General features: G+C 36.0%; 1 protein-coding gene across 1 annotated transcript; it reads right to left on the bottom strand.

The window, feature by feature from the left end:
* Positions 1–11,592: 11,592 nt before the first annotated feature.
* LOC121258038 (E3 ubiquitin-protein ligase SINAT5-like) lies at positions 11,593–16,082 on the bottom strand. Its single transcript, XM_041159367.1, has 3 exons — positions 15,403–16,082; positions 13,357–13,743; positions 11,593–12,235 (listed from the first exon to the last, which is right to left on the bottom strand). Exons 1-3 carry the CDS (start codon positions 15,658–15,660, stop codon positions 11,873–11,875), a joined length of 1,008 nt encoding a protein of 335 aa, XP_041015301.1. The 5' UTR covers positions 15,661–16,082; the 3' UTR covers positions 11,593–11,872.
* Between the last annotated feature and the right edge of the window lie 6,624 nt (positions 16,083–22,706).

Genomic DNA, 22,706 nt, shown 5'->3' with positions numbered 1-22,706 from the left:
TCAAATCTTGATCATCTGTAGCCTTTCCTGCAGCTGCAAGTTGATCAACGATATTTTTTGCTTCCTCCATAAAGTCACTACAAGACCGATTACCTTGAGGAATGGTCTAAAGTTGTCTTTTTAAAAGAGCAATCCTTGACCGAGAAGTAGATGAGAAACGAGTGTGAAGCGCATCCCACACTTGTTTGGAAGTCTTCATTCCATAAACAGTAGAGACTAACTTCTCAGTAATAGAAGCTAATAGCCAACTTAGAACACAAGTGTCTTTCTTTAACCACACTGTGTAAGCTGGGTTAGTGGTTCCATCTAAAAGAGTTTTGGATGGAGGAGTAACATCCCCATCCACAAGATCAACAAGATCATGACTCTTTAGAAAGACCATAAATTGGACACTCCATGGCAAATAGTTGGGACAGACCAATTTTTGGGACACAGGTTGAGCAATTGGCTTGGATATTGGGTTGAGGAAGTGGAGTATTGTCATTTGAGTTGGAAGCCGTTGTGTTGAATGTGGAAACTATTTTAGGATCAGGCATTTGCCTATGTACCAGTTGATACCATGTAAGAATTATAAACAGGGGAAGTAAAATAGAGACGAGAGAGTTTGAGCTGATTGGCTTCCTTGCCATTTGTATTTCATTCAGTTGTATTTATAGCAAATTACATATAACAAACTAGAGAAAATTAAGAAGTACAAAATATATTTTACAGCTTACTTTATTCTATTGTTTGAATCAAAACTGAATGAGGAAAATCTGGAGATGGATCGTTTACTACACCACTTCTGATTTGATCTGATGTCTTCAACTTCTCCCTTGATTCTCTTAACTGCTATTCGGTTGATTTCCTTGATTCTCTCAACTAATCACCGAATACTCTAGCACCAAACATGAACCCGGCATGTTTGATGGCAAACACGAGCGTCTCCTTGACGTAGTGTTGGAACCCGTTGGCATAGTCACCATCGAAGGAGACGAGCTCACAATGCAAGTTCTCCTAGCACATGACCCGCATCTGTTTCTCGATGAGGTCGTCCATGGTCATCTTGCAGCCGAAGGAACCGGCAGGGTGGAAGGTTGGGTCAAAAACTGTGCACTCCCCATTGTAGGTGAGGAAAACAATGGAGCCGTGAGAGAGATTGAGTGCAAAGAGAGGGATAGAAGGGTTGGACATCATCGCAAAGAGAGCGGTCTGGTTTTGGACGAGGATTCGAAGCTAGGATTAGATTAGGGTTTTGATTTAGGCTTTCACTTTCGTTTCTGGAAGGATGGATGGAGACGAGTGCTTCAATGGTTTGGACAATGGCGGAGCAGCACTGGTTTGATGTGGGTGTGGTGGCTAGCTGTGGAGTTGGATACTGAGTGGAATCGATTATGAGGGAGTATTTAAGTTTGAGTATCAAGAATACCTCAGGTATTTTCAAAATACTCCACTATTATTCGCTATTTTATTATTATTTTTTACCTACTTTTTACTATTATTCATTACTTTTCACTATTATTCAATATTCTTTAGTTGTTGGCTTTTAGTTTATATATAGTTTCTGAAATTTGATATTGCAATTTTCGTTTCTTAATTATGATGGCCTTTTTATTAGGTTTTTGTTAGGAATACGCTATATTATATGGATCAACTGCCCATGTAGTCTAATCATACAGAGTAAGATGTTCCAGCACTAAGTGCATGATGCTTAAGGCTCGGTAACAAAATTAGGCTTGCACATTGGCCCGCCCAATAAGTTATTGGCCCAACCCGACCCGACTTGATTCGCATTTATTTTTTCTTGAGAAAATAGCCCGACTCAGGTCGGCAGATTATTATTATTTTTTCCTCTTATTTTTTTTTTTTTTTTTTACCACCTTCCTTTCTCCCAAGCCTACGCACTTCCATTGTGCAAAGTTCTAATTTTCTAAACCTAAGTATCATTTATTAAACTACAAAGATAACTCAAGTGAAAGTGATCTCAAAAATATTTAGCCCTGAATAAACTAAAAAGGTTAACTGATCAATTAAAAGGATTGGGCACAACCCAAATTGGAGATGGCCAAACAGATTTTGAGTCACCTACATAAGCTCGAAAGTGCTCAAACTTTTCTTCATCCAAGCTAAATGCACCTACATCCAAATCCCTTCCAGTTCCCTTGATTTGAAAGCTTAGTTGGGTGTCAGTAAAATATATACAATTTCTCTTATAGCTCGAAAAATCGAGAGACGAAAAGGATATAGTGGAATTCAATCCCAAGAACAGCACATCATCTCCTAAGCTTTTAACCTCACACCATGTTTGAGCAATTGTGTCGAGTTTGAAAATCTCAAAGCCAACAGTCTTTAGTGTGATTATCTGGTCCCGATGTTCATCGTACTCATCGACATCGTCATATTTCATGTCCCCTCGGACCAACACAAATATAAATTGTCGAGCAACAATCTCGTAGGTACAATGTCATTGAACTCTGGCTTTGGAAATGAATTAGAGCTTGCATTCATAATATTGTCAAAAACTACCAGCCGTCCAAGGTGTTGAACTCCGTACAATTGGCCTTCATGAAATAAGAGATCTTCCATAAGAGGGATGTCTTCATCAAGAAATGACCATTTGTTGTCTCCACGTTTACAGTAGGCTAGTTTTGCATATTCACCAAAGATAGCCACTGCCACAAAATCACTGCAAGTAGGACTCGAAGAAAAGACAACTTTTTGAAGAACTGTTCCTGACATGAGTTGCACCCAAGGAATAACATTCCTCGAAATTATAACATCCATCGCCTTCGGGAATCCCCTCCCAAAGTTGATACTCCTTGTCTTGATTATGAGCACTGTACTCTCTTATATCAGGAAACTTGGACCTTTGAGGCACAGAAGCCAAACTCTGGCTCTTGTAAGTGGATTTAGTGCATATATTGCATCCTTATTGTCATGAATCACAACCCAGCCATGGTCTACTCCCTTAAAAGCTATCTGATCTCCAGCCCCAGGCAAATCTAGTTTGTATACATTCTTCTCAAGCGGGTTCCAGAATCCACATGTCTTGCTTCCAAGATAATCAGGTGGCAACAACCATGGACCGACGACTGAGTGGTTTGATAGTTTTGGAAGGTGAGAGCGCCACGAAGAGCAAACACAACGGAGTCTAACTTTGTCAATGTAAAGGACAAGACTCTCTTCAATGGAATCCACCAAATCTGTAGGAAGCGAGGACCACATGATATCTGTACATATATGTTTTTCAGAAATGCAAGTAAAAATTACAAACTAGAGTGAAAGAGTGAATATGATTCAAATGGAACAAAAAAAAAAACAACTCAAATGAAATAACAGAAATACACATATATAGCACAATTTTCCTTTGATCAAAACATCAAAAGGCAAGGTTGAGAAATATATATAGCTAGTTGAGAATAATGGGGACTCCTGGTAAGGATTTCATCACTTTCTATAAGTGAAATATTAGGGGATCGAATACTAACAAAATTACAATACATGTACAGCCGGAAAAATAGGGTCCGTGGGAAAAGGAAATTACGGAAACAATGTAGAATATAATACTGCATCATGATTTTCTGGTCTAGAAATTTATTCCAAAAAATAAATAAAAAAATAAAAAAATAAAAAAATAAAAAAAAAAAGGAGTTAGTCTACGTATCGGGATTGTTCATGTAAACACATATATTTATTTATGTTTTAAAAAAGTTAAAATTATAATAATTTTTTTTTAAATAATTTTTTTTCTTTTATTTTATTTATACTGCACACACAATTTCTGATTTAGGCTCGGTTTGTATTCGCAATTCATCTCAACTCATCTCAACTCATTTCAACTCATTTCAACTCATCTCACTACTATTTATTATTATTCATCAATTTTAATTCACAAATCTCATTACTATTTATAATTCATTTTATTACTATTTACAGTTCATCTTAATTTATTTTAACTTATTTTTAAATTCAAACTATATTTTGGGATTACAGATAGAATTTTTCGAAAAGAGAAAAAAATGTAAAAGAAGTTCGAAAACCAACCTAGAGAATGGCGGCTCGACGGGACCAGGTTTTGACCGCTGAGAAGGGAAGGCTGCGAAGTAACTGTGCGTGGAGTTTGATGGCCATAAAAGGCATTACGGATATGCGTATATAGTAGTGTTTTGAATGGGCAGGTCGTGGAGAATTCTAGTTCTGAAGGGAGTGGGAAATTGCAATTGACCAATATAACCCTCGTGAGATTATCACTTACAAGCTAGCAAAGGATTATCATTTCTTATTCAATAAATAATACTAGTATATCCTCTCATTTTATCTTTTTATTTTAGCCATTTATGTATTTTCTTCTTTTTTATTTTTTTTTATTTTTTTATTTAATGATTAAAGAAATGACTATTAGTATATTTTTTTTTAAATGTTTAAATATGAAAAAAAATGTGAAAAAGAAAAAAGAAAAAAAGAAAAAAGATGATTTTTGCTTAGGCGACATGCACAACGGTCACTACTGGGCGGAAGCCTAGCATCACTTTTTCTTTATATGATTGATATTAGGAAAAAAATAACACAGCGCCAACTGAAAAGTCTAGTTAATATATATAAATATATATATATAAATTCTATTTATAAGCCATCGTGGATATTACACCTAATAAAGATTTTACTTAACATAATTTAATTTGAAAAAGAAATTTTAAAATTTGAATCTTACAAATCAAATTTTGTCACTTAAGTAATGGTAATGATATGGTCTACACACAAACTTGAGAATAGAATAATTCAAATATAAAATTAAAAAAAATTAAATTTCTCTTTTATTCTAATTAATATTAGAATAAAAATAATAAGTGACAAAAGGGGTGTTGTTACAGTTTTTGGAGAAACAAGTAGAAACTAAGGAAATTCCCCAAGTTATTCAAAACCTTTTATCTACTTATCAAGACATTTTTTCTGAACCAAAAGGGTTTGCCCCTAGGGGTGAAAGTTGCTCGGTTCGAATCGGAGAAACCGACCAAACCGGTTGGCTCGGTCCGGACCGGACCGACCCAAGACCAAGACTAGTTGGTCTCAGTCCCTAAAATAGAGGACCGAGAATTTTCGGTCCAATCCAATCCAAGGGTTTCCCACCCTAGACCAAACCAGACCGACCGAATTTAAAATATATATATTATATATATTATTTACATAATAATTGTATAATTAATTATATAATTTTCATCTAACCTATCACCATTAAAATATAAAATTTTAAATATGTTATTAACAAATTAATATTTTATCAATTAACTAATTATATAGTAATTACATAAGTTAAGAATGTAATTTTCATCTAATTTATTATCATTGACCATATAAAATAGTTTTTTATTGAGTTAATTACATAATCTACATTAATAATTCACTTAAATTTAATTTATTATTTTAAATAAATAAAAAGTTATTAATTTATTTTCAAAATAATAATAATAATAATAATAACAATAAAATAATTGGGCCGGACCGAGTGGACAGATAGCTAGAGGTCCGGTCTGGTCCCTAAGGATGTTCAATCCGATCCAATCCAGGAAAAATGATGGACCAGAGCAGACCGGACCGATTTACACCCCTATTTGTCCCTAGTAGATATCATATTCATTCTTCTTTTTTTTTAAGCCTGGATCTAAGGTTGTATTTGTTAGGCCCTACAGATACCCTTGTCTTCAAAAAGAGGAAATTGAAAAGATTGTGAGGGAGCTATTACAAAATGGAGTGATTCACCCAAGCCAAAGTCCATAATTTTCTCCAGTTTTGTTAGTAAGGAAGGCGAATGGTAGCTGGAGAATGTGTACAAACTATAGGGCTTTGAATAATGAAACTATTAAGGATAAGTTTCCTATCGCTATTGTAGAAAAGTTTCTTGATGAATTATTCATGTCACAGAGCTGCAGGGGATTTTATTTCAGAGGAGATTACAATCACACACAGTGAGTTACAAGAGTATTACTCTACTCACACAATCTCTAAGGCCTTTTCTCTCTCTTGACATGCTCTCACACATTTGCCTCTCTTTGTTCACTCTAATTTACTGAACATCCACACAAGAGAACAAACATTACATATATATAGTGAAAACGGCGTTGAAACCCCTAAATGACAAAATCGAGTTCTTCGCTCGAGCGAGTGTCGAGTGCATCTCTAGCAAATAGCCAATAGAACATTAGCTCAAGTGGTTTGTCGAGCGCTGCTTAAGCGAACACTAGGGTTAGTGCTTCGCTCGAGCCCAACATCACGCAAACAATCTATCTGATCTTCGCTCGAGCCTACTGTCAAGTGCATCTCGAGCAAACTCACAGGTTGAGGCTTCCCTTGAGCGCCAGGTCAAGTGACAGTGGAGCGAACTTTCTGTCTGCACATTTTCTGCTCACAAACTGGGCTCCACATGCAACCCAACAATCTCCCACTTGGAGACTGGTTCTCCACATGCCTGCCACTATTTTAGCACAAGCCCTATCTCCTCTACAGCTCACAGCTTCTCGTCTTCAAGCCAAAAGACACACTGAAGTTGAGCCTAACTTCAATCTCTCATGTGTAACACCCTCATTTAGCATATCCATTGGCAACTCACAACTCTCATTGCACTGAGAATATTCGGTCTCGAACCGACCCTAGCAACCTTAGCTAACTCCCACTTACTAGATCTCCCTTCTCGTAAGATTTTTTTGTTCTTCTGTGGCTCACCAACTTATGTCAACAGAATACAATTCAAGGCTGGTGTCCATCGTGGAGGTCTAGTCGTTCTGGCAACTGTACGAGCACCAACTGTAGGTGTAGACATCACCGGAACACCGAGCGCTCTACTCCCATGTCTCACACCTCTGCTCCGCACCGTGGTCTCAGGAGATTTCTCCATACTTACATGAGGTACAACAAAACTGACTCCATTTTACTTCCCCATCTGATTTGAGAGATCAAGCCTACTTTGACACACCTATATAATTTTCTAAAAATCACTGGACCCTGATGTTAAATACAAAGTGTTGGTTTTCTTACCACACGCTAGGACCAGTGCACCCTTTATGACCTTCCACACTCCTCCAGAAAATGTTATTGTATGATCGATGTTGTCATAATGTCCCACAGAGATCAAGCATTTCTTCAGATCTGGAACGTGTCTGACTTGCTGCAAAGTATACACGCTCCTGTTCAAAAGTGCGATGCACACATCGCTCACTCCCACTATATCCAGTGCCTCTCCATCAGTCCTGTACATCTTTCCAAAATCACCAACAGCATAATTCTGCATGATCTCTTGATGTGAGGTGCTATGAAACGAAGCCCCTGAATTCAACACCTAATCTTTAACCGGGTTGTGCACTGCAAGAATTAGAGCATCTTGTATTTCTTCAGCCTCCGCATTCACAACGTCATCAGTAGTCCTTTCCTAATTCTGGTAGTCTCTCTTGATGTGGCCCGGCTTATCACAACTCCAGCAAGTGATCTATTGCCCAAATCTCATTTTGCTCCTACCTCTGTTCTTGGATCTTGACCTATCATGTCTCTTGCCCCAATCGTCAACACTCAGAGCCAAACTGGTACCAAAAAAACTCCCCAGAGTCCTTTCTGCGTACCACCTCAACAAGAATTATGTCGCGTACGTTATCGTAATTCTGTTTCATCTTGCCAGTTGAATTACTCACTGCCATCCTTATGGTCTCCCAACTATTTAGCAACGATGCCAATAGAATCTATGCTCTGATCTCATCATCAAACTCAATCTCTACAGAAGACAATTGATTTGTGATTGTATTAAAGTCATTCAAGTGTTAGGCCATAGACATACCATTTGACATCTTCAAATTAAATAGCTTCTTCATTAGATGCACCTTGTTATTTGCCAACGGTTTTTCATAATACTAGACAAAGCCGTCATGAGATCCATTATGGTCCTCTCCTTAATAAAATTTTGTGCAACCGATCCTGACAATGTCAGCAGAATAACCCCTAAAACCTATCGATCTAACAGGTTCCAATCAGCATCGTCCATGTTCTCTGGCTTCTTCCCGAATAGTGGAAGATGGAGTCTCCTCCCATAGAGGTAGTCCTCTATCTGCATCCTCCAATATCCAAAGTCAGTATTGTCAAGCTTCTTGATCCCAGGTGCTTTCACTTCGTCTCTAACCATCGTTCTCGCTCAAACCAGAATATGGCTCTGATACCAGTTATTGTGAAACCAACGATGACAATCAAATAAAAGCAACAATTACACGACACAAAATTAATATGGTTCGGCAACGTGCCTACGTTCATAGAACTGCAGGAGATTTTATTCCATATGAGATTACAATCACGTACAGTGAGCTACAAGCGTACCACTCTAATCACACAATCTCTACCCTCACTCTTGGATTTTTTCTCTCTCTTAATAGGCTCTCACACCTTTGCTTCTCTTTGTTCACTATGATTTACAGAACATCCACACGAGAGAACAAATATTACATATATACAGTGAAAACAACGCTAAAAACCCTAAACAGAAAAACTGTGTTCTTTACTCGAGTGCGTGTCGAGCGCCTTGGGTAAACAGCCAATAGAACATTGGCTCGAGAGCTACTCGAGCCCAGCATCACGCGAACCATGAGCGAACAATCTATCTGATCTTCACTTAAGCCCATTGTCGAACGCACCTCAAGTGAACTCATAGGTTGAACTTAGCTCAAGCGCCAGGTCGAGCAATAGTCAAGCAAATTTTCTGTCTGCTCACAAACTAGGCTCCACACGCAACCCAATAGTACGAACATGGCTAAGGGTTAGGTTTCTTCTTATAGTTTTACTATTAAGGGGGATTTGTTATTCTACAAGGAAGGTTGTATGTACCTAATGACCCTAGTTTTATTCAAAAATTATTGCATCTACTTCATAGCAGTGTTGAAGGTGGGCATTTTGGGGTAGACAAGACCCTTTACAGGGTTACGAGAAAGTTTGTCTGGCCAGGCCTTAAGGGTGTTGTTAAAGAGTTCATACGTGGTTGTGATGTTTTTCAGAGGATTAAGGTGGAGCAGTCTTGGCCTAGTGGATTGCTTCAACCTCTTCCTATTCTTAATTAGCCTTGGGCAGACATCTCAATGGATTTCATTGAGGGTATGTTTGTTTCAAAGGTTCATTCAATTATTTGGATGGTAGTGGATAGATTGACTAAATATAGTCATTTTATCTCATTATCACATCCTTATACTACCAAGACTATTGCCCAACTTTTTATGCAGCATATTTTTCAAATTACATGGATTTCCTAAAGAGTATTGCTAGGGTGTCACCCAGTAGTGACCGTTAACCGTAGCCCTAGGCAAAATCTATTTTTTTCTTTTTTTTTTTTTCTTTTTTTCATATTTTTTTTAACATTCTTAAACATTTTAAAAAACTACCAATACACTAATAGTCACTTCTTTAATCAATATGTAAAAAAAATTATAAAAAAAAATTAAATGCCTGAGCGGTCAAAATAAGGGGACAAAATGAGGAAGCATACTAGCGTTATTCTTTCCTAAATCTATTGTATCTTATAGGGATCATGTTTTGCCAGTAGTTTCTGGAGAGACCTCTTTAAAAGTCACGATGTACAGTTGTGCCATAGTACTGCCTATCATCCATAAACGGATGGGCTGTCTGAGGCTGTTAATAAGAGCCTAGAAAACTATCTTAGATGTTTTGTTAAAGACTGTCCTAAAGACTGGGTACAATGGATTTCATTGGCAAAACGGTGGTACAATACATCAATGCATAGCTCGACTAAGATGACCCCTTCTAGGCCGTGTATGGATCTCCACCTCCTTGGCTTGTGTCATACATGTCTGGTACCACCTGAGTGGCCGAGGTAGATCAGCAATTGTTGACTAGAGATCAAATGCTTCGTTTACTGAAAGATAACCTACGCCGTGAACAAGATTGCATGAAAAAATTTGCTGATTTAAAGAGAAAGGAACAAACTTTGGTAGAAGGGGATTGGGTTTACCTTTGGTTGCAGTCATACCAATATATATATTATTTATATAAATTGCATAATTAATTATGTAATTTTCATCTAATCCATCACCATTTACAATATAAAATTTTAAATATGTAAATTGTAATTACAAATTAATATTAATGTAATTAACTAATTCACATTAATAATTCGTTTAATTTTAATTTAGTAATTTAAATAAATTTTCTTTATTAATCTATTTGAAAAAAAATAAAAAAATCAATAAAAAATTGGGCTGGACTGATAGCTACCGGTCTGGTCCGATCCCTATGGATGTTCGGTCTGGTCCGGTTCAGAAAAAATGATGGACATCACCCCCGAACCGGACCAACCGATTTACACCCCTATCAGGACCAATGCTTCAAGCTAGCTCCAAGTATCTATGGCCCTTTCCAAGAGATCCAAAGGATTAGGGAAGTTGCTTACCGACTTCAGTTGCCAGCATCGCCTCAGATTCATCCGACACAAGGGTTAGGGCAATTTATGCCAATCGTGGACTGTATGAGCCGAAGTTGAGATGGGCTCAGTTAGTTGGACCTTTGAATTAGAAGTTAATTATAATTGTATATAGTTATAAAGCCCACAATTGTAAAAAGCCCATATGGCCTCGAGATAGAACCAAGAATTGTAAAAAGAGATCACGGGCTGAATGAGTATACAAGAAAATACACATTGATTCTCAATTCACTCTCTTATTCTGTCTCTTAATTCTTTCTAGATATCTTCTATCTCTCTCTTATTCCTAGTGCGTGTAAGAGCACTAGTAGTGGAGAGGAGGAAGACGAGAGTCTGGAGTAGTTTGAGAAAAAGACGGTCTGCCCAAGAACAAAGAGCTGTAAATCCATGTGAAAGGCCAGTGAGGCCCAGGTAGATGTGATGGGCGGCGCTTCTGAAATCCTCAACCCAGCCGAACACGAAACCGACGTTGGCAGGCTGGTCAGAAATGAACCTGATTTGGGTAATCGTGTCAAAAACGCAGCAGCAGTGTCAACAAGACAATCGCGCCATTTTTTTTACAATTAATCTCATATTATTTTATCTAATTATTATAATTTTTTAAAATTTTTATATAAAATAAAATAAATAATTTAATTTTTTCAAATCTTCAAATAAAAATAATATTAAAAAATATATTTTAATAATATTTTATTTAACTTTTAATTTTAACCTCAACTCATCTAATCTCATTTACAAAAACAAACAAAACTCAGTTTAGATTGAGAGTTAAGGACACATTTATTTTCAATAAACTTCTCAATTCACTTCATCTCATCATTATAACTTTTTCAAATTCTTATACAAAATAAAATAAACAATTCAATTTTTTCAAATCTCAAAATAAAAAATAATATTAAAAAAATATATTCTAACAATATTTTATTCAATTTTTTAACTTTAATCTCAACTCATCTCATCATTACAACTTTTACAAATTCTCACATAAAATACAACAAACAAAATTTTTTTAAATTTCGAAACAATAATAATATTAAAAAATAATATTTTAATAATATTTTATTTAATTTTCGACTTAATTTAACACAATTCAACTAAACTCACTGTCCAATCCATCCTAAGATAATGATGTGTATCCCATGGCGCCATACAAACAGTTCAAAACAGGAAACAACTTCAATACCTAGCGTGTCTAGTTTATATTCACAAGACACAACTACAACTTGTAGTCTTCTTGGTCTAGAGCCAGGTAATTCAACCATGTTTACAAGGAAGTGGTAAAGGAAGAAGAGATAGCTTATCATACAATTGAAAGAAGCTAAAACCTTCCAGGACTCCTTTGATACTTTCATCCATTACAACATACCAGAAAAATGGGAGCAGTTGCAACACAATTGCGTCTCGAACAGAAAAATTGATGCCTTCAAAATCATCTTCTCAGCTACAGAGGTTCGGTATGCACGCGCCGGCATCTGAATTTTGTTGTTCCTTCCATATTCTTCCAGTAACTCTCAGCTTCAGCTCTTTTCTATCCCCGCCAGAGAAGAAGAGAGCCATGTTTCTTTGGATAATGAGACCATCATGGCTGTCCCTGACCTTCCGGTGGCTATCTCGGATACTTCGTGGTGTACCTTCCCATATGAGTTTCCTGCCATTTGCCCCAACCTCAAGGCTATAAGTATAGTTCCGAGCCTCGTTTTCATCACCCATGAAACGGAGGAATGCCATGTAAACAGGGGCCATGCCAAGCTGGAAGGCTTCAAAGTGAAGGCAGAAGTATTGACCGAAACAATGAAAAACCTAACAAAATAGAGCAGTCAAAGTAGTGAGATTCAGGTATTTAGGCAGCAGATTGAAACTGGTACAAAGGCTGCTGTTCGAATGAAAGCCAGAATCTGAAGCTCAGGGTTGCTCAGGGTATTTTTTTCCAGAAAAAACTTGTCAGATAAATAACCATAAATTAGTGGAGTTCTAAGCTTCAGTCAACCTAATATGTTTATATAAATACAACAAAAAAAGAATCTAAACAAAGAAATAATAGAATGCATGTTTAGTCATAATCTATCAAAGAAATTTATACAAATCTCTAATAGACAAGATAAACTATTTAATGGAGCTAGAAGATCCTGATTTAAGCTTCTTTTCAATTCTCTTTAGTATTTCAACAATTGCTGTTGTAATTGACATTATTTATACATATCCTTATTGTATTGGCATGACGCATGTTAGGCACATGCTTATGTCATAAGGTCAGAATATACATGAATTCATTATTTAATAAATATGGCACAAGTATATATAAATATATTATGGTCCCTAGCATACATGCTAAAGTTTTCTACATGTTGCAAGTTCGTGAGAAACTATTGTCCCATGTCAAGATTATAATACATATAGAATACCATGCAAGTACTTATAAAAAAAAAAGAATACCACGCAAGTAATTATTAATCAAATGGTGACAGTAGAATAATATTTAAGAAGTGACAGTAGAGTTTATACGGCTAGCCCCAGAACCACTAAGCCACCCCTTAAGGTTCAAATGATAATTCAAGGATGACATTAATCTTTTCTTTTTTGAGAAGTCGTGAAATAAAAATCTTGACCCATTTTCCTATTAATTTTGTACGTCATTACATTTTTTGAGCGACACAAAAAGATTGCTACCTGAAGCAAATAACAGACACAAAGCATGTAATGCATTTCAGCATGCCTCAAAATGTCCTCTAAAGAATGATCATAAAAGATTCCTCTCCAATTAGTACACAATTTCTTTGATGAGAACTTTGTATGGAATATAGGTCCCGTAACTATTTACGCAAAACTAGATTCATAAGGCATCATTGAAAAACAAGTACGAAGGCAAGTTAGTAATTATGGAAAATCCTACCAAAGAATCTAAATACCATCATCACACTTACTGTGAGCATCCAAGTGGCATTCTCTACTTCCCGCGGATTGGACTTCACGTAACGATGGTTGAATGTGCATCCTGTGTGCATGTCCACCTTGTGATCATCCCTCAAATGAGCAACGAGGAAAGGGATATCCCCAGCAACAGAGCACTCTGATCCGGCATACGGGCAATTGTATGGTCTGAAGTTACACATTGCCTCATGTTTCAGCTTGCTGTAGTAAGGAAATATTTCTGGGCATCCCAAGGAGTAATACTTGCAAGGTAGCTCAAGTGACTCGGCCACCTTCTCCAAGGCTAAACACCTAATGTCTCCAAGCTCTTGTCTACAAGTGGGGCACCGGTTATGTACCCTCGTTTTACAGGTAGAGCAGAGAGTGTGTCCATTGTGGCACTGCATAAAAGGTAGTAGCTATTAGAAAAGGAGCTCATTCTAAGACCTACAAACTTAGAATATTCAAAGCTGAATATACCATCTTTGAAGAAAAAACCAATCAGTTTTTCATTATGAAATTGACACGAGTAGAAATCAGGGGGGAAACTAAGAAGAGATACAATATCATAAATTTCCATCCGGTCAACAAGATGAAACTATATAGTGAAAAACATTTGGTTCAAAAAAGAGAAAACAGAATGAAGTAAACACTGATCAATGCCCCAAGTGCTCCAATTATCTACTTCACAGCTTAAAGGAGATAATTATTGCAGAAAATTAGCCATACTTCAGAAGTCAACGGGTGGCAACTGGTTATATGCAATCTTGACCTTTTTTTTAATGATTATCCATAGTTCTCATAAGAAAATCTTCAATAATTGCTGTCCTCCCTAGTTTAGATATCATTTTTTCTCCCCAAAGCCAAAATGTCATGAACACTCGACAACTTCAGCATACCCACGGGACAAGCTCCAATAGTTACCAACAAATAGTGTCTTCCCCAGAAAGCTATATAAACACATCATCAACTATCAACTTATCAAACCTTCGGTCCTCCATGCAAAAGTGCAATGCCAAAAACTGCTAATATACACAAACAGCACCAAAGCCAAGCACTGATTTCAAATCCTCTCTATGGCTTGCAGCTAAAAACATTTAAGAGGCATATCTAATAAGCAATAGATTTCAAATTCCATTCTGCCAAATGAACAAACAAGACCCAAGAAATTATAGGAAGTAGGAATGAAGTTGTGAAAACCAACATGATCAGCTAATCAAGCGAGCCAAGATAAAATTTCTATTGACACCCCTCAACTCTATAAATTATATATAAGCTCCACACAGGTGTTTATGACCTGCACTGGACCTAATCAGATGACCAAGACAAAATGACCAGCAATTCCTTGTTCTGGACTTTAGACACTCCCTTCTGTTGAAAACCACGGCTACCCCTAAAAGTCACTTCAAATGATTTTAGTGGTTTACAAGTCCGTAATTACTTAAAAGAAGGGCAATTTATTTTCAACGATAACCTCTTACCATGTACAAATATCCATGCGAAAAGCAAAGTACAAACAAATCCCGAAAGTATCAAGAAGGTTTGATTCGTCAGTCTAATAATCATTGTCCTCTATAATTATCCAAATAAAAACCATTGTCCTCTATGCATATTCCATAACTAATTATAAATCTACAGCTAACCATTGTTTATATAACTTTCTACATTCATCCCAAAACAATCTATGGTGTGATAGAGAAACACCCACCCAGAAACTCAAAACCCATATCTACTCAATCAACAATCATCGAACCAACAAATCCTTCAAAACTCAGGCTCACATAAATTCCACTCAAACCCATCCCAAAGTCGCCAATCTCCAGCACTAATCCCCCAAACAACTTTCTACCAGATTATGAAACATCCCAATTATTTTTTTTCAAAAGCAATCCTAATCCTACAAATCCACTCCATCCCAACCAGATCGATCTCCGTCAAAATCTACGAACAAATCCCACCAAAAACTTTTCCAACAACCAAACCAGAAAACCATACGAGGAAAACACATGCAAAACCTCACAAAATTTGAAAACACTTTAACAGAGAGAGGACAAACAGACCTGGTGGATTGGTGGGTACATGGAATTGGTACAGACAGGGCATTCAAGCAATTCGTGGACGCTGGTGGCCGGTGCAATCACCGTGGGACCCACAATGTTAATGCTATTGACGTTGTTGCCATTGCGAGGCCTGGAGGAAGAAAATTCGGAGTGATGGTGAGGATGTGGATGAAGACCATGGTGCTGTTGCTGGTGGTGGTGGATCTCATCCTCATCCAAATCCGATGACGAAACGCACTCAATATTGTCCAAATCCATCCCGACCGAGAAATCCCCACTAATCAGATCCCCTCCCGCCCTCCCCCCCAAAAAATAAAAAGAAAAAACCAACAGATTTCTGAGGTTTTCCTCTTCCCTCGATTTCCCTCAATTTCTCTAACACTAACAATTTTCCTTTGTTTTCTTGAGAAAATTTAAGAGGAAAGAGGAAAAGAGGAGTGTGGGAAGACTGGGAAGGACATCGACCATGGATGGAATGGAATGGTCTGTTGGATGGCTTCCGAGGGAACAATTCCACTCCCCCCCTCTCTCTCTCTCTATGGGGAAAAAAACCCCCCGAAAACAAAATAAACAGAAAAGGGCGAGGGAGGGATGTGAACTGTGAAGAAAGAAAAAGGAACCCGTTCTCTCACAGAGACAGAGAAAGACGGGGGTGACCGTTTTGATAGAGAAATTCCATCCCACGATTATTAAGGAAAATTTTACAAGAAGGACCCGTTGTAAACTCGGTTCTCTCAACACTATTCAGTTCATCAGTTTTCTGTTCAATATACCAACAAGTGGACGTTTGGACACGTGGTTAAAATGTATAATTCTTAATATTCTCACAACTTCTCATAATTTTATTTTTAAACATCACCTAAATATAAAATATTTTTTAATTTTAAATCATGAAGTTTTTCATTACGTAATCATTATCCAAATACAAAAATAATATAATTTTCTAAACTTCAAAACAAGAATAATATTAAAAAATTATTGTCTAACAATTTTTAACTTCATAATATTTTTATTTAACTCTTTATCTCATTTTTTAAAATCTAATAAAATATCTTAATTCAAACAATGTTACTATTATTTATAGAATTATGAAATATTCAAAGTGTCCAAACGAGTTAGTCTACTCATATAGAATTAAGATTCTACTTGTAACGCCTTGGTCTCGGAGGTCCAGAGAATTAGCTCATAATATTGAATATCCTCTCCAATAGCACAATTATATACATAATCCAGAAAATCCATAAAATATTCAATACAAATATCAATATTCCTCCATAGGGACACTAAAGAAAATTCTCAATAAAATAAATCAAAAACTCACCAAAGACTAAAAAATATCAATAACTTAATATACCAAAATAGCCGAAAACATAGCTTTACTAAACATGACCCAATAAATATTTGTACCAAATGACACTTATTCCTCCACGATCTCAAATCTTATTAAAACTTCCTACTCTTGTTTTCCAGCTAAACTATCAAAATTATCTGAAAAAATATTGTAGAGATAAGGGCTGAGTTATCAACAATTCAATAAGCAAAGATCATATGCTAGTATGTAAATATGAGCATTTCCATAAACTTCAGAATGCAGGAACAAAATATTTCATTTTCAATATGTAAATCTCAAAAATACATATTATCAAAAAATCATAGCAACATTTCAAATTGTTCATATTCAAAGACATTTTTGGCACAACATGACTGAACATCTTCATCTTATTATATTAAAGCATCATATCAGAATAAAAACCATGTTTAACCCCCGTGGTAGGGTTGTGCACTCTGCGGATAGCCAAGCAGAAGATAAATTACCATGTTCCCAAAGCGATTGCACTTAAAACAGAGACCACTATTATATCCCGTGGTAGGACCAGAGGTCACTATTATATCCCTTGATAGGGCTAGATGTCACTATTATATCCTGTGACAAGACCAGAGGTCACTATTGTATCCCGTGATAGGGCCAGAGGTCACTATTATATCCCGTGACAATGACAAATGTCACTATTATATATCTTGACAGGGCCAAATCTCAGTGCAAAACAGAATCAAAATCACCACATCAAAACCAGAATCAAAGTTAGAACAGAATCAGAAAGTCATGCCAAAGGTTTTTCAGATGCCACATCATATCAAAACAGAGTACTGAAATTCAGATCACTTCACACTTTCCAAAACAGATTCAAAACATCTTCACGTCACATGCAAAAATTATTAAATTTTCATATTCGCTCATTTTCTCAGTTCAATAATAGAATGTCAAAAATAAGCTCATGTCTACACCAGTTACACCAGAAAATACTTTATTCTTATACAGAATTTCATTAGTAATGCAGAACAAATAACTGAAATCATTTCAGATTTCTTTTCATAATAAAACATGCATATTTTTTAAAAATCAACATCAACCCATTTTATTTTTATCCAAAGTCTAGCATAGGAACCCTGTTTACCTAGATTTCTTAACTTCTTAGAATTTCCTCACAACAGAGCTAAGGGAATAACAATCGTCACCTAATAACAAAAATCATATAGCTTGAGTAAATCTCCAATTGAACAATCATCTCATATTTTCACCCAAAATATCTATTTTAATTCCTCAAAAACCTAAAAATTTTCTTAATTCTAAAATATCATCGCTTTCTAATTTCATCAATATCCAATATAAAACTAAGCTCGTGATAAAACAAATTTAACTTACAAATTAAGTCTAAAACACCCTAAAACATTAACAAGCTTTTGAAATAAACCAAGCCTTAAGCAAAAATAAGCCCAACACGAGTTAAGCTCGTGGGCTTTAATTGCAAACTTGTAAATACCATGCGGCTATACCTATCCAAGCAAGAAACCAGAACCAAAGGCCCCCTGTGGCTGAGCACTCCGTCGAAGTTGACGTTGGGCATGGAGCATAGAGACGCAGCGGGAGCTGGTTGAGGGTGGTGCGGCATAGATGCCGTCGAGCTGAGCGGCCGAGCACGAGAGAGAAAGAGAGAGTGACGAGAGAGAGTCCGAGAATGTGAGAAAAAGAGGGAGAGGCAGAGGTGAAACCGTGGGCACGGTGTGAGCTTACCGAGAAGGATCAATGGCGGCTTAGGGTGGCGTGGAGTTCCCGGCAGCACTTTCTGTGCAGTGTGGTGACTTTGAGTAGGGCTGGCGACGTGGCTCACGGTGGCAAGCACTTTCCCTATTTCAGTGTGGTGCAAACAGAGCACACAATCCAAATTTTTCGATGGCTGGGCACGGAGGCGTAGGCGACTTTGTGGAGGTTGTTGCTATTGCACAGTGGCTGATCAGAGGGAACACGGCGGACTTGCGACAATGGCTAAAATGTGCAGTCTTTGGCTGTTTAGGATGGCTTGAACGTGCAGGGTTGGCAGTGCTGTTGGGCTGCTCTATGGTGGTTCGAGCGACTATTCAAGGGTGCAGCAAACGACTACGGTGTACATGGATTTCCAGTCGTGTGGTTTTTGGACGGCACAAGGGGTGCAAAGATGACTTTGTGAAGCAACTATGTGAGGCTGTGCTAATAGGTGTTGGGAGGCAGCGACAAGGAGACGTGGGGTAGGGAACGTGCGGTATGGAAGAAACTGTTGTGCAGGTGGTGTGATCTCAGTGAATGGTTGCTCTATATATACAATGTTGGAAACCGTAATGGAAGTAGATGGCGTACGTGCATGGGATATGCGAGTGAAAACTACTTCCTGGTTGCCACGGCTTGGACTTTTTCTCTGACTTTTGGGCCTTGATCCAAAATTCTATAATATTACGACTTGTTCTATAAATTTTCTTGGCCCATAAAAATATTTTTAACCCAATCCAAAAATATTCTAAAAATTTAACTACAATGGCAAGTCCAATAGAAAATTTGATAACCATTAAAAAAAACCAACTTAGGCCCGTAAAATAGTACTCGAAAAAATTCAACTGGACTTTTCATATGCTTAACCTAAAAATATTTAGAAAGCAGGTTTGATGTTAGGCCAGGTGTTACAGTACTAATTTAAAATAATTCAATTAAGATTTAAAAAACTAAAAAAAGAAAAATCATATTTAGTGGCCAACTTTGGCTTGGATTGGCATCAAATCGCCTTGGTCCAGTGCCACCTAGGCATCTAGGTGGCGTCGAATGTGGTGGATCCAACTAGATCTTCCAAACTTGGAGTCGTGGTGGCACCAAATCTAGCCTAGGTGTCGAGTCCCGTTGGATCTATGCCTTCTAGGGCTAGATTCGACCTTATTACCACTAGAATTTTTTTTGTAGGATCGACCACCGCTCAAGGTGGTAGTTGCCACCAATGGCCGATTGAGGCCTCTAACCCAATCAATGCCACATTTTTATTATTATTATTATTATTTCAATCATCTCTTGAGAGGGCTGTCATAATAATGTCATGCGATTGTTTTAAAAAGTAATTAACATTAAGATGTTTAAAAGCTTAAGATTTAGAACAATTCTATATACAAACCGTAAAGTGCGTAAACGCCGCGTAATTGTTTTGAAAAAGAGTGGGTTTATATTTTAGGTTTTAGGTTTTTCTTAAAAAAATAACTAATTTAGTAAGGTTGAGCTTATTATAGAATTTTTAAGAGGAAAATTCTTCTTATCAGTCACTAGTTATTACTCCACACCACACACCTTATGAAGAACACTCTCACATTCTATAAAAAAAAATTATAAGCTTAGAGTGTGGGAATAAATAGTAATTTATGAGTATAATTCCTCTTTTTAAGATGTTAAGATGATAAGTTAGGATTGGAGGGTATAAAGAGATCGGCTTTACACCCAACCCCGACCATCAGCACCTCCCGATTAGTAAATGAGGTGTTGCTATCAGGATGGGTGTAGTAAAACCTAGATCTTACACCATGAAAGCCTGGCTCGCCACCTCAACGTTTCAATCATTTTACAATAAGCTCAATTATATCATATTAAAAGGACAATCTCAAACCCTAAAATATAATCCTTAATGCATTTTATTTTAAAGATAATTTTCATACACCATTTCGGCCGACAACACTCGAGGTGGCGGCTACGACTCCCAAGAAATATCTCAAAAAAATCACAAGATAAATTTAGTCCGACCATATCTTGGACTTTGGAGTGGTAACTCCCATCAACGTCGGTGGATGTTACAATCATGAGTGAAAGTCACTAAAGTTTCCGCACGACCGGATTCGGTAAGTCTAGCACCTCCCTAATGCCGGAGTCGACAGTTCCGAAGCCGGATTGGCCATTCAATGCATAATTGAGCAAAATTTTGAATATTTGATTCTACTTCGACTTCGCTCTAACATAGTCGTAGGTATAATCGGACCAACTCTAGTTTTGACTCTGACTTTTAACCTTCAATTTTAATTGATTTTGATATTGTACATATATTATAAAAATATATATTTATAATATTTATCATATATATTAGTATAGTTATATATATATAACTATAACTTATATAGTTAAATTTAATAATATACTAGTATGAGTTAATTATTATTAAATAATATACTTGTACTATAATATAAATAGATTAATGATAGTTTAGTATATATAAACATGATAATATTACTACCATATATAATCAAGTATAGAAATAAGTTAGACATTAACATTTAAATAACTATAGTATAATAGGTTAATAACACATATACGAATATACTAAAGTATAATAATATATAATTAGACACTAAAAAGTCTAGTATATAATTAAGTTAAAAATAAGTTAGACATTAGTATTATAGCATGTAATATTAATGTATAATAACATGTAATTAGATATTATAGTATAAGTCTTATATAGAAATAACTAATAAGTTTAGTGTAGAAATAAGTTATAAATAAGTTAAATACTAGTATAATATTATAACATGTAATACTATAGTATAATAACATGTAATTAGACACTATAATATAAGCCTAGTATAAAAAATAAGTTAGATATTAGTTTAGAAGTAAATTAGCAGTAAATGATTTAGTTTAGTTTTTAATTTTTTGAAAATTTTGAGATTTGAAAGCCCACAAAAAATTTTATTTTAAAATTGGCTAAATATGAAACTTAAAAAAAAACTCAAAGAAAGTCCAAATCCGACTCCGCTCTGACAAGGCAGAGTTAGAGTTCGAGTCGGATCGGAGCCTACACCAATTGGAGTCGTATTTAAGAGAATCCAACTCTGACTAAGTCGATACTCACCCCTAATCCAATGCCTTCAAGGTGTAGATTCGGCAAATTGGCATGAACCTTTCAAATTTAGCAAACTGGCGCTGAATCCTTTTAATTTGACCCCTTTTCGACGTCGGGTGGCTTTGCCAAGCTCGGAAGTAGCTTTTGGCCACCCCAATCACCCACCAATGTTTTTATGTTTTACTTCTATCTATTATAGTGTGTCAGCTTTCTATTCGAGGTTCACCAGATTGTGATAGTAGATTTCTCTTTATTAAGTTAAGCAATGTTAAGTAATGTTACATGTAGTCGTAAAATACATAAGCACCGCGCAATCATTTTGAAAAAAAGTGGAGTCCACTATTAAATAATTAGTTTTTTTTCATGTGGGTCCTGCATTTACTCACTTTTTTCAAATAAATTGAATGACGTCTGCTCACTCCACGATTGCAAATATTATTTCTCTATTAAGTTGCTACCCTATTTCTTATGTTTTTCTAATGTCTAGGAAAATGGTTTGATTAATTGATTATGGGGTATTTTTTTTTTTTGTGAGAAATAATAAACTCATGACTTTTTTATATCTGTTTTACAAGTCTATTTCAAATGAGAGGTAATTATAAAATTGAAGTTATTTTTAATAGAGTGGCATAATTACATTGATTGATTATAAAAGAGTTGTAGATATATCACAACTTGTGATTTAAAATTGTATACTTTTCTCTCTTTTGATTAAAGTATAATATAGCGAATATATATATATATATATATATATATATATTAATCTCTTTCTTTCTTTTGTTTGGTAAAAATTGAAAGAAATGGAGTTCTTTGCTTTATTTACTTTAGGGGAATTTTAGAAGATGATTATCTACTTTGCAATTAAATTTGTGGCTATGCACAAAATACTAGAATTATTATGACCTTGTAACTTAATTGCATTTATCTTCTTTGTGAATTAAAAGTGAAAAATATCTATATTAGCCGTTGATTATTGCACATAACCAAAATTGCCAAAAAAATATATTTTTTAATTCTAAATAATATATGTGTGTATGTAAAACATTAGAAACTATACTTTCATTGACTTGATATAGAGGTTTAGCAGTCCTTGGATAATTTATTGTTAAAGATTTCAAGTTATTA

This window comes from Juglans microcarpa x Juglans regia, chromosome 3S, assembly GCF_004785595.1.
Source record: "Juglans microcarpa x Juglans regia isolate MS1-56 chromosome 3S, Jm3101_v1.0, whole genome shotgun sequence".
NCBI classification, from domain to species: domain Eukaryota; kingdom Viridiplantae; phylum Streptophyta; class Magnoliopsida; order Fagales; family Juglandaceae; genus Juglans; species Juglans microcarpa x Juglans regia.
Note: the sequence above shows the minus strand (reverse complement) of the source record. Positions and strands in the feature narration are given on the sequence as shown.

Excerpts from the sequence above, each read along its gene's own strand:
- LOC121258038 (XM_041159367.1), bottom strand. The coding sequence starts at position 15,660 with ATGGATTTGGACAATATTGAGTGCGTTTCGTCATCGGATTTGGATGAG. Across the intron at positions 13,744-15,402 it reads TGTACCCACCAATCCACCAG|TGCCACAATGGACACACTCT; the intron begins GTCTGTTTGTCC and ends CCTTTTATGCAG. Across the intron at positions 12,236-13,356 it reads ATGCCACTTGGATGCTCACA|GTTTTTCATTGTTTCGGTCA; the intron begins GTAAGTGTGATG and ends CTATTTTGTTAG.